The 12,076-nt window shown below is 37.6% G+C and overlaps 1 protein-coding gene across 1 annotated transcript; it reads left to right on the top strand.

Annotated features, from left to right (window-relative positions):
• The first annotated feature begins 1,266 nt into the window (after window positions 1-1,266).
• LOC127570758 (anterior gradient protein 3-like) lies at window positions 1,267-9,837 on the top strand. The gene is made up of 7 exons (XM_052016575.1): window positions 1,267-1,391; window positions 3,066-3,129; window positions 4,696-4,748; window positions 6,120-6,196; window positions 7,058-7,121; window positions 8,715-8,798; window positions 9,642-9,837. Exons 1-7 carry the CDS (start codon window positions 1,292-1,294, stop codon window positions 9,689-9,691), a joined length of 492 nt encoding a protein of 163 aa, XP_051872535.1. The 5' UTR covers window positions 1,267-1,291; the 3' UTR covers window positions 9,692-9,837.
• The last annotated feature ends 2,239 nt before the right edge of the window (window positions 9,838-12,076 follow it).

Raw genomic sequence — 12,076 nt, 5'->3', positions numbered from 1 at the left:
TACTCTCCCTTCAGAAACATTCATATTCCAAAACTACTAAAACTATTCAAATATTGAACAAAAACAATTAAAACATTTAAATTACATTAAAAACCTTAAGAATGTAAAGAATAGACCTCATTTTTGGCCCTCACAGCCATTGCTCTTCATTCAAAATATTTTTGAATGCAGAGATTATTTTTCCTGTGCTTGGTGTAGATCTACTAATGTAAATGCTAAGGAATTACTTTAGCTCACAAACCCCAGACAGTGACTTCCACGTTTGTGCACATAAACAAGGTAATTCTCAATTTACAGCCATTTATGTCGGGCAAGTGGAACCATTGGCATTTCTTGGCAAAAATCTGGACCTTTAAATTTAAAATAACTCCCTGAACTCTGTATGAAGCAAACTAGGCAGAGACCTTATCATGATTGCCTCTGCTTTCTTCACACACTTATTTACTTTTGTCATTTTTACCTCAATGGCCTGTCTATTACTTAATTCAATTGTTCCTTTATACTTTTTGTGAAATAGTTAGTATCACTTTTCTATTAAAATTTGCAATTGTAATATTTTCTCAATAATAATGTAAATTTATTTGATGAATGGAGACTTTGAAGACTTAAAACAACATATGCTGAAATAAACAACAAAAAACTGCATGGAGTGATTTAGGGCATTTCCAATTTAAAATCCAGCTTCATTACTGGGTGTAGTAAACTAGTTCATTCTACAAGATGAGTTAAATTCAATTATTGGCTTTAATCCAGCACGAATAGAATTGAGCCCAGTCACCATTGTAAAGTTTAGAATGACTGCACTGCTTTTTATTGGTAGATTTTTTCTATACACCCAACATTCTCAATACACCCAACATTGATTTGTGTTCATGTAGCATGGAATTTAATGTATGTCTAAGATAGTTGATGAAAAAGGAAGCACATCCCCTTCCTTATTCCAACTTTATGTTGGCATCCTCATTTTTTTTAAAGTTGGAGAAAGCATAATTCCAAGAGATATTAAACTAAAACAGAAATACTCCAAGCACTTACTGGAGTGATGAAGTTGAACTATGCTCCAGCTAGAGGTCATAAATTTGTCATGGAACTGCTATTTTATGAGGAAATTGCACGTCTACTTTGCTTAAATAAATAAATCACTTAAGGAACATTTCCTATCAGGACTCATTCCATGAGCGAGGTACTTGTCATTCAGAACTGACACGGAAAGGATTTGTACAAGCCATTCTGTTTAACTTGTCCTTCCAGCTTGCATAGTTCAAGAGTGTCATTACAGGTTATTAAAAAAATGCTTCGGATATTGGTTCCTGCAATTTTCCTCCTGGTTGCTGCTATATCCAACCTAGCCACAGCAATTAAAAAAAGGCCACCTCAAACACTGTCAAGAGGTATGTGATATTTAATTAATTCTGTAAAGTTTCAATGCTATTTTCTTGTACTTCTCCAAAGTTAGCCTCAACATTTATTCTGAAGAACAGTGCATCTTCCATGAGTACAAAAATAACTGTTATTTCTGAAAGTTTTTGCATGGATAAAGTCAGACCCTTAATTTAACCCCTTCTGACTGATTTCAGGCCATAGACACTACAGCGTGACCAATGAGAAAGGAAAATCATGTGGCATTAAACCTAGGCGCCTCAACATAAAAGAAATAGGGGGAGTTCGGTCAATCTAATTATCTGGATTGATGTAGAGATCCATGTAGTTCCTTCTTTTTCTGCCATGTCCTTCAGCTTTCTCATTCAGATAAATTTTAATGGTACCAAATCCCCTCAGTGATATTCTGGAACAGTACAGCTTGCAAAAATGACATTGCTAGATTCTGAATTTGATCATTTTAGCAGATTAACCAGAGTACAAAAATGTTTCAGTAAAGATTGGCAGTCAAGTTCTGTCCTCTGTGATGTTAAAGTCCAGTAGATAAAGAATTCACCTTGGTTTCAGATTTGCAGGAGGCTGCAAGGTTTAACATTTGACAGCTAAAATCAAATTAGGCTCCAGATTACATCAGGAAGTATACTCAGATTTCTCCCAGCATTGGTGAGCAAAAGGCATTTAAAAGGTGGTGCTCATTTTTGTCCCTGAGCAATCTTGAATACAGGAAATGAGCACTACAACAAAAAGATTTAGGAGAAACCATCAGAAACTTGCTCCTGCTTTATGTCTTTGTAAACAGGTTGATCGTTTTTCCTTACTAACAGAGCAGATTTATGTTGAGGTATGAGTCTCTGCAAATCCTAACTGCTGCACCACGATACTTCAACATTTCTTAAACAATGGGCAAGAATTTGTTGTTAAAATGATTGTGGATTTATCTTTGCCTTCCTCACTTGAATGGAGTGAAGTTGCTACACTTGCACATGAAGTAGGAACCAAAATGTCAAGTCATTTAAAGTTCTAATTCACAGTATAAGTGTCAATCACTCCAGCTATGAAATTAACCATTATGTGTTGACTCTTATTTTGTAACTTCCAACTGCATAGATTTAAAGTAATTTGTAGAAGAATTAGAGGGGGAATGAGGAAAAAAATCTTTCACCAAGAGGGGGATAGTGATCTGGAACTCATGGGCTGAAAAGGTGGTAGAGGCAGAAGCCCTTATCATACTTAAATACTTAATTGTGTGTATGAGCTGTTTTCCTCAGGGTGGTGAAAGGTGGGAAGGTAGTATTAATCTGCGTAGTAATTCCACAGACACGATGAACCAAATGGTCTCCTCGCGTATCATAAATTTTCTGTAATTCTATGAAAGTGAACAGTGCACACTTTTGTATGTTGCCCAATTGCATTTAACAGGAATAGATTAAGCTGAATATTAAACACTAACAGCATATGCAATTAAAATAAAACTGCAGATGCTGGAAATTCAAAACAAAAACAGGAAATCCTGGAAAAACTCAGCAGGTCAGGCAGCATCTGTGGAAAGGGGAAAAGTCACAGACCTGAAGTATTGACTGCTACTCTTCCCACAAGTGCTGCCTGACCTGCTGAGTTTTCCAGCTTTTTCTGTTTTTGTATTACACATTCACATCCTAACACTGTTATGTGTATTATTGTTTCAGGTTGGGGGGACGATTTAACATGGGTTCAAACCTACGAAGAAGGGCTTTTTAAGTCAAAGAAAAGGTAAGAAAACCCACTCATGTTAATATTTTGTATTAGAGAAGCATATTTAAGTTTTCAGAACTAACTAGTACTGCTTTAGATAGAATAAAGCTACTAGTAGAAGAATTGAAGCTGCTCAAGGATAATGTTTTGAAGCTTCAAAGAAAGGCAATACCTCTTTCATAGTGCACTGTTTAAAGCTGTACTATGATTGAATATGTGTAATCAGATTACTTTGTGCTGAATGCTTTCAACTGTAGACATGTATCTGCTTTGTCAGCTCTCTCCAAAGTGCTGTTTGGATACTAAAACAAGAGTTGCAAGTGTATTCTTAAGCTAGACCTCCTTCTTTATGAGAAGTACTGCATTTGTACCTTAACATGTGTTAAATGTTTCTCTGTGGTAATTTACTACTACTCAGATATTTTTCTACTTATAGCTATATAATTTCCCCAAGATTCAGCCTAGTTCCCTCAGTAGAACCTTATGACATATTCATCGAGTGTCACACAACATAGAACAAGCCATACAGCCCACCAACTCCACGTGGACTATCACCCTCATTTCATTCTATTCCCCCTAAGTTCCCATCATCTCCCCCAGACTCTACCACACATATAGACATTAGAGGCAATTTACAGTGGCAAATTAATCTACCAACTCACACTTAATCGAGGTGTGGGAGAAACCAGAGCACCTGGAGGAAACACATGGAGTCACCAGGACAACATGTAAACTCCACACAGAGAATACCAGAAGTCAGAACACCAGAAGTCAGAATTGAGCCTGAATCACGGGACTTGTAAAATTGCAGGTCTATTAATTATACCGCTAAGCAAGGTGACATCCTAATAACATTGGTGTCCTCACTGGGAAGGTGACGTGAATCAGCGTGAGTGAGGAAACTCAAGATTGGTAGTAAAGAGACAAGCCCTCCATTTTAGGGGTACAACAACTTAACCTACTACGTAACTAACAACAGAGCTTTTTCAGATTTGAAGACTGTTCTGATGAGATGTTGTTATCTGTACTCCAGTAAAAGACCCAACTTTTAGAACCTGAGGCAAGGGGTTGCTTCCAAAGCCTCCTGGAAGGAGAAGGAGGCTTTGACAGCAAATGCCAAATCCCAACAAGAAAGCCCTCCAAAATCTACATTATTTTCCATACAACTTTAGGCCAAGTTACAAACAATAGCATAAAGGTTCTGTTTTTTTCAATCAATCAATTTGGAAATAAAACTGTAAATCAAAATGCCATTGAACTTTATCTGCTGATTGCTCCCTGATCCTTGTGGTTTCCTGCAGTGGATTCCTCTCAACGTCCAAACAAAAACCCCCAGTGATCATTGGTAAAGGCATCTTTTCTGTTTGTAGCCTCTAGTCACTTGTGCTCAACCCTCCAACAAACTATTCTCCCCGATTCACCGTTAGTTATCACCATTGTTCCAAACCGAACCACCATCATAAATCTGACAGGCCACGAGAAAGGGGGAAGGAATATCACCAAAGCACTTTTATTGATACAGGTTCAACATGATTTACCCATTCTGACTACCTCTTCTGATCAATACATTATTTGTTATTTTAGCAACAAGCCGTTAATGGTCATCCATCACTTGGAAAACTGCAAATACTGTAACGGTAAGTGTTCTAATTCTAAGGCATTCATACAGTATCATAGTCAGAAATATTACTTAATTTCATTTTCTACATATGGTCATTGTGCACCCTATAGTTATCTGAAACAGAGTGTCGTTCTGAATTTGATTAAGTGAGAAGGCAGTTCTGCCTAATGAGCATACCTTAATTGTTGTTTCTTGCAAAAGCAATAAAAACTGATTTGAATCACCTTTGTACAAATAATTATCAAATGATTTGATATCTCAGGTTAGTAGAAATCATTGGATGTCAGTTGAAGCTTTTCCCTCTGAAGAGATTAAGTTAACTTAATGATTAACTTAATCTCTCCCCTCAATCCAAGTTTCATAATTCCCATTAGATTTGTTCCTGCTGGTAATGGTCTCATCTTAAATCCTATAGATCCAAAGATTAAAAAACCTACATGGTGTGCTAGTGGCACAATTCTTCCTCTGTGATGTCAGAAACCTTCCCCCCAACCTGCCCCACCTCTTGCTGAAATTTTCATAATACGCCGCTTTTAGCGCACTGTGTACAGTTCTGGCCACAGTATCACATTAAGGATTTAGAGGCATTGGAGAGGATGCAGAGAATACTTACCAGAAATGCAAAAGCATTCATGAGACATCTCAGAGGTGCCTCTCATCTATTTCCTGTACCTCTATCCACCCAGCCAGAGAAAAGGTACGTTCCCCCAGTCCTCAGCTTCCACCAAATCAGGCTCCGTATTCAAATGATTTTTTGAGAAAGGCGATCCCCACGCCTTCAATGAGATTCCACCACCAGACTAAAAATCCCCTTTCAGTATTTCAAATGGGTTGTTTCCTTTGCAACTCCCTGTTCCATTCTTCCATCCCTACTAATCACTCCCCTTCTCATCACACCTTCCCATGCTGGTATTCATGCTCCACTTGAATTTCCTTTGAGCTTCCTTACTTAAATCTATCAGCATATTTCTTTTCTCTCCTCCTTCGTATACAGTATTTGGCCCGTATCCCCCTATTTGCTTCACTGTGGTAGCAAGATCCAATAAGGAATTCAGAAGGAACTTCATTATTCAAGGAATACTGAGAACATGCAGCTTGCTACCAGAGTGAAGCAAATAGGGGGATATGGGCCAAATATATGAAGGAGGAGAGAAAAGAGCTATGCTGATAGATTTAAATAAGGAAGCTCAAAGGAAATTTAAGTGGAGCATGAATACCAGCATTTGTTACCTCTTAAAGTGCACAATGTAGTTGCCATACCTGCCCATGTTACAACAATGACTACACAATAAAGTAATTCATTGCTTGCAGAAAGGCACTGTGTGAATTAAGGGCTTTCTTATTTACTATAAAATAGGCAAAAAATGACATTATCAATCTTTTTCAGCACTTAAGGAAGCTTTTGCTGCAAGTAGAGAAATCCAGGAGATGGCAGACAAAGATTTCATCATGTTGAATCTTATGGTAAGCATTTATTTACTAAAGAAAATTTTTCATATGTTTGTATTTGCAGTTTTATGGGTTTGCCCTAAGAGAGTGCATATTAGGAATTCAACTTAAAAACAATATCCTACTAAATACTGAAGTTTCAAAAGCTGAGAGAATGCAAATAGATAGAGCAATACAGCATTGATACAGGTCCTTCAGCCCAACCAGTCCATGCCAAATGTGCAACCCTGATCGTCCAAATATCCAACTCTGCATCAAGAGCTTGCATTTAGAAAATTACATCTGTAACTCTGATGAAAAGTTAAAATTTTGCTGAACTTGTATGTGCCTTTTAGGGGATTTGTTTAATCAAATTTATTTACAAACTGTCAGCTTTTTCATCTCCCAGTTTGATTAATGCAATTTCGTTGAGCCAGTTGGATTGACTGCCTGTAATAGAAAATAATACAATCTATAAAATTAAGATCAGGCTGGTGATATGTTCCATGTGATTACTTTCTTAGTGAGGACAGTGGATAAAGGAACCACTCCAAATTTTGCCAATTTTACCTCAGCCCTATGAATTTTAAACTCATATAACTGAGAATAAATTTTGAGGGATAATATAGGGAACACCTTCATGAAAAGCATAATATTAAAAGAAAAATCTGTTTCTTAACCTACTTCCCTCAGATTAAAAATTGTATTCATTTCTTTTTACCTCTCCCCACATTAATAACACTCAGGAAGCTATGACTTCAATAATATGTACACAAGTTGAAGAAAACACAACGGCTCTCAAACAGGATGTGTGTGGAGTCTGTTACAGTTCATTTCTCTATCAATAAAATTTTCATTTGCACATGTTCACTTCCTTGTTTTTTTTTGTTTTACAAGCATGAAACCGCTGACAAGAATCTTGCACCAGATGGTAAATATGTGCCCCGGATTATCTTTGTAGGTAAGCATCTGGTCTTTCTTACATTCATCATTTAATGCTAAGCAATCCATTGTATCCTATAAAGGTAACTTCCAAGAGCTGTGTTATTTATTATTATTTATTTCATTACCTAAAATTCTTTTGCAATGCAGTGAAAGTTCATGTAGTAACAGTTGTTCCTGAACAGATAAAACAAGTGTTTGGTTTGCTTAAAACAAGGTTTTCTTGAAGACTGAATGCTGTACCGATACCCAAGTTGGGGCAGGTGTTGATTCATAGGTTACCCATGCCTTCAGTAATGAACCAGAGTGAGCTAGACCTAGCAAAATGACATGAAATTAGCCAAAACAGTACTGATTCAGTCTTGCTTATTGCCAGCATGTCCACTTATTGCACCTATATTTTATATGAACAGAACCATTCTTTATGATCCGTTGTGCCCTTCTCCTTCCTGGACTTTTCTTCCTCCCTCTCAATTCCACCTTTCAATCAAATATGGACTAGAAACCAAACGTGAATACATCTGAACAGTTGCCTTCCATTGACATGCCATTGCTAATAAATACTGGTACAAGATTATGAATTAACTATGTGTTGCTCTGTTGTTGTGGCTGGACCATATGTTCATTAATGTACTCAGCACTTGTTGGTACAACAGCACAGAGTAATTCAACCCATTGTAACTTCAATGATGTATGATTCCAGAATTTTCAGAAATTCAACATTCAACAACACACATTCAAACCAGAATTTTCAACATTGGGTTAAAATTTCACCATGTTGAATCCAGCATGTTCCAGGAGACTATATCAGGAAACTCTATATTCCCAGCCTGTAATTTTACAAGGTTAAAAAGTAAGAAATCAAGGACTGGGTATGCACAACTTCTTTGTATGCATTCTCCAAATGTATTTGAAATGACTTGATGTATTCTTAATATTTTAGTGCCCGCACCCTTCATCAACTGCCCAGTTGAATATTATACATACTCTGTTCCCGTTTCTTTTTTTAAATTAAATTAAATTTTAAATTTTTTTAAAATTTTATTTACAGCGTGGTAACAGGCCCTTCCGGCCCAATGAGTCCGCACTGCCCATTTTAAACCCAAATTAACCTACCCGTACGTCTTTGCTATGTGGGAGAAAACCGGAGCACCCGGATGAAACCCATACAGACACAGGAGAACGTACAAACTCCTTATAGACAGCGACGGGAATCGAACCCCAATCACTGGCATTGTAATAGCGTTGCGCTAACCGAACAAATTGGAAATCCTGTTGAATATATCACCAAAGGCTAGTGCTAATAATTAATAATAACAGGGGAAAAGCTTTCCAATTATTGACTAAGATCATGTAAAATAGAATATTGCATTATATATTAGTTTTTGCTTAATGTGCATGGTACACAACCAAGTGCAGGCATCATATTAAGGCAGCCTCATTTAAATTCAGAACTAATAAGGTCAATTGGGTCCTAATGCCAGGTGTCAGCCTGAAAGGTTGACAATACCTTTTCCTCCACAGATGTTGCTCAACCCATTGAGTTCCTCCAACAGTTTGTTTTTTGCTCCAGGTTGACTGGGTTTATTGCTGTGCATTTTGTTTTCCATAGATCCTTCTATGACTGTGAGAGCAGATATTGCAGGGAGGTATTCAAACCGTCTCTATACATATGAACCTCGAGACATCCAACTCTGTAAGTATAAAGCACCTTGGCTGGAAGTTCTGAAATTATTGAAATCTGTGGTCCTGATTCAAAAATATTTTGTCGATTCATTGACATAGTTTTCTTTTGCAGTTTGAATACAGAAGGTTATGTCATTTTTTTGCAAAATACTGCAAAACAGAATCTTTGCATAGTTATAGGAGGTTGTGAATCTGAGCCCACGCTTAAGTAATGAAAGAGAAAGATTGTAAAACAGTGGTGTTATTGTCTGAATGTTTAATAGTGTCTACCAAAAGTATTGATTCCTACTAAGCATATCAGCCACATTTTCTAAACTATTGGAATTCATCAATAAAAATGATGACTCATCTGTCCATATACCTTCTATAATAACAAAAAGGAAACTGGTAAAACAATTTTGAACATTCTGACAATAATATGGCTTGAAGTAACCCTTATCTTTGTGAGTTATGCAGATTTACTTTATTACAGTATGTTTTGCTAATTGGTTAGTAAGTTTTGCAGAATCTGTGAGCATTTGCCAAATCCAAAATTATTTGGAACTATTCCAGTTTACCCTCCAAAATCATCATGGTGATTAGATTCTAGAGTTTACGTGAACTCTGTGTAGATTATCATTTGTAATACAAATTAGATCAATTACAAAAACTCCAAGAAAATTCAGGATTTAATCATTTCAGGATAAATACTGAGATGACAGGATAACACTGCTATTTTGTTAGCATACTGAAAAGTGGAATAGTCACAGATTTTGTTTATCTTTTGTTCAATTCTAGAGAAATATTTCAGTTTCTGGCAATGGGGTCCATAGAAATGACCTGATAAAATTCTTTATTTTTTTTCTATTTCCAGTGATTGACAACATGAAGAAGGCAAAACGTTTGTTAACATCTGAGCTATAACAAAGAACAGCATCATCATTAACAGGATTTTATATCCTTATGTATACGAATTCCATTTTAGTTACTGATCCATATTGATTAATGCTCAAAGCCAATATGCAAGAAATATATAAACTGTACACAATGCCATAATTTTCATTTTTTGATTTAAGAGGTACTCTATCACATGACATATTAATTAATAAATAAATACATTTTTGAATAATCATAACTGGATCAATTTTGCTTATTTCTTCCCATTCAATATATGATAATGCTCAAGAAATATTTTTCCCAATGCAATGAATCACATTTTATTTTTGTCAATATTGTAAATGAATCATCTTAACTATATTGCTATCAATCTTAATTGAACATTTTTACAATAAATTAGGTTACTTTAGTTCCACCTTTCTTTATGATATGGAAGGAGACCATTCAGTCCATTGAGCCTGTGCCAGCTCACATCACCATCCCATTCCTCCACCAATTTTTCATGTAATCTTCTCCCATATTCACATCAACTCCCCTCAGCTTTTAACACCCACTTACATAGAACCATAGAACACTACAGCACAGAAAATAGGCCATTCGGCCCTTCTAGTCTGTGCTGAAACTTTATTCTGCTAGTCCCATTTACCTGCATCCAGTCCATAACCCTCCAGACCTCTCCCGTCCATGTATCTATCCAATTTATTCCTAAAACTTAAGAGTGAGCCCGCATTTATCACATGAGATGGCAGCTCGTTCCACACTCCCACCACTCTCTGAGTGAAGAAGTTCCCCCTAATGTTCCCCCTAAACCTTTCCCCCTTCATCCTAAAGCCATGTCCTCCGGTAAGAGCCTACTCGCATTAACTCTGTCTATACCCCTCATAATTTTGTAAACCTCTACCAAATCTCCCCTCGTTCTTCTGCACTCCAAGGAATAAAGTCCTAACCTGTTCAATCTTTCCCCGTAACTCAACTCCTGAAGACCCGGCAACATTCTAGTAAATCTTCTCTGCACTCTTTCAATCTTACTGATATCCTTCCTTTAGTTAGGTGACCAGAACTGCACACAATACTCTAAATTTGGCGTCACCAATGCCTTATACAACCTCACCATAACATCCCAACTCTTATACTCAGTACTTTGATTTATAAATGCCAGGATGCCAAAAGCCTTCTTTACAACCCTGTCTACCTGTGACGCCACTTTTAGGGAATTATGTATCTGAACTTCCAGAGCCTTTTGTTCCTCCGCACTCCTCAGTGCCCTACCATTTACTGAGTATGTCCTACCTTGATTTGTCCTTCCAAAATGCAACACCTCACACTTGTCTGCATTAAATTCCATCTGCCATTTTCTGGCCCATTCTTCCAGTTGGTCCAGATCCCTCTGCAAGCTTTGAAAGCCTTCCTTGCTGTCCACAACGCCTCCAATCTTAGTGTCATCAGCAAACTTGCTGATCCAATTTGCCACATTATCATCTAGATCATTGATATAGACAACAAACAACAATGGTCCCAGCACAGATCCCTGAGGCACACCACTAGTCACAGGCCTCCAGTATGAGAAACAATCATCCACTACCACTCTCTGTCTTCTCCCATACAGCCAATTTCGAATCCAGTTTACAACCTTTCCATGGATACCTAGTGTCTGAACCTTCTGAACTAACCTCCCATGTGGGACCTTGTCAAAGGCCTTACTAAATTCCATGTAGACAACACCCACAGCCTTTCCTTAATCTACTTTCTTGGTAACCTCCTCAAAAAACTCTACAGGATTCATTAAACACGATCTACCTCGCACATAGCCATACTGACTATCCTTAATCAGCCCTTGTATATCCAATCTCTCAGAACACCTTCCAATAATTTACCTACAACTGATGTCAGGCTCACTGGCCTGTAATTACCTGGTTTAACTTTGGAGCCTTTTTTTAAACAACGGAACAACATGAGCTACCCTCCAGTCCTCCGGCATCGCACCTGTGGCTAAGGACATTTTAAATATATCCTCCAGGGCCCCTGCAATTTCTACACTAGTCTCTCTCAAGGTCCGAGGAAATATCTTGTCAGGCCCAGGAGATGTTATCTACCTTCATTCGCTGTAAGGCAGCAAGTACCTCTTCCTCTTTAATCTCTATATGATCCATGACACTACTGCTTGTTTCCCTTCCTTCCATATCCACTAGGCCAGTTTCCTGAGTAAATACTATTTGGAGGTCGGGTGCTCCGGTTTCCTCCCACATTGCAAAGACGTACAGGTAGGTTAATTGGGTTTAAAATGGGCGGCGGGGACTCGTTGGGCCGGAAGGGCCTGTTACCACGCTGTAAATAAAATCTCTTTAAAAAACTGTTTAAGATCTCCCCCATCTCCTGAGGCTCCACACATAGATGACGACTCTGATCTTCTAG

The sequence above is a fragment of the Pristis pectinata genome, chromosome 5 (assembly GCF_009764475.1).
Source record: "Pristis pectinata isolate sPriPec2 chromosome 5, sPriPec2.1.pri, whole genome shotgun sequence".
In the NCBI taxonomy this organism is placed as follows: domain Eukaryota; kingdom Metazoa; phylum Chordata; class Chondrichthyes; order Rhinopristiformes; family Pristidae; genus Pristis; species Pristis pectinata.
This window is presented reverse-complemented; position numbering and strand designations above follow the sequence as displayed.

Coding starts and splice junctions, on each gene's coding strand:
- LOC127570758 (XM_052016575.1), top strand. CDS start 1,292: ATGCTTCGGATATTGGTTCCTGCAATTTTCCTCCTGGTTGCTGCTATA. Junction 1,392..3,065: donor ACCTCAAACACTGTCAAGAG/GTATGTGATATT, acceptor TTATTGTTTCAG/GTTGGGGGGACGATTTAACA. Junction 3,130..4,695: donor CTTTTTAAGTCAAAGAAAAG/GTAAGAAAACCC, acceptor TTGTTATTTTAG/CAACAAGCCGTTAATGGTCA.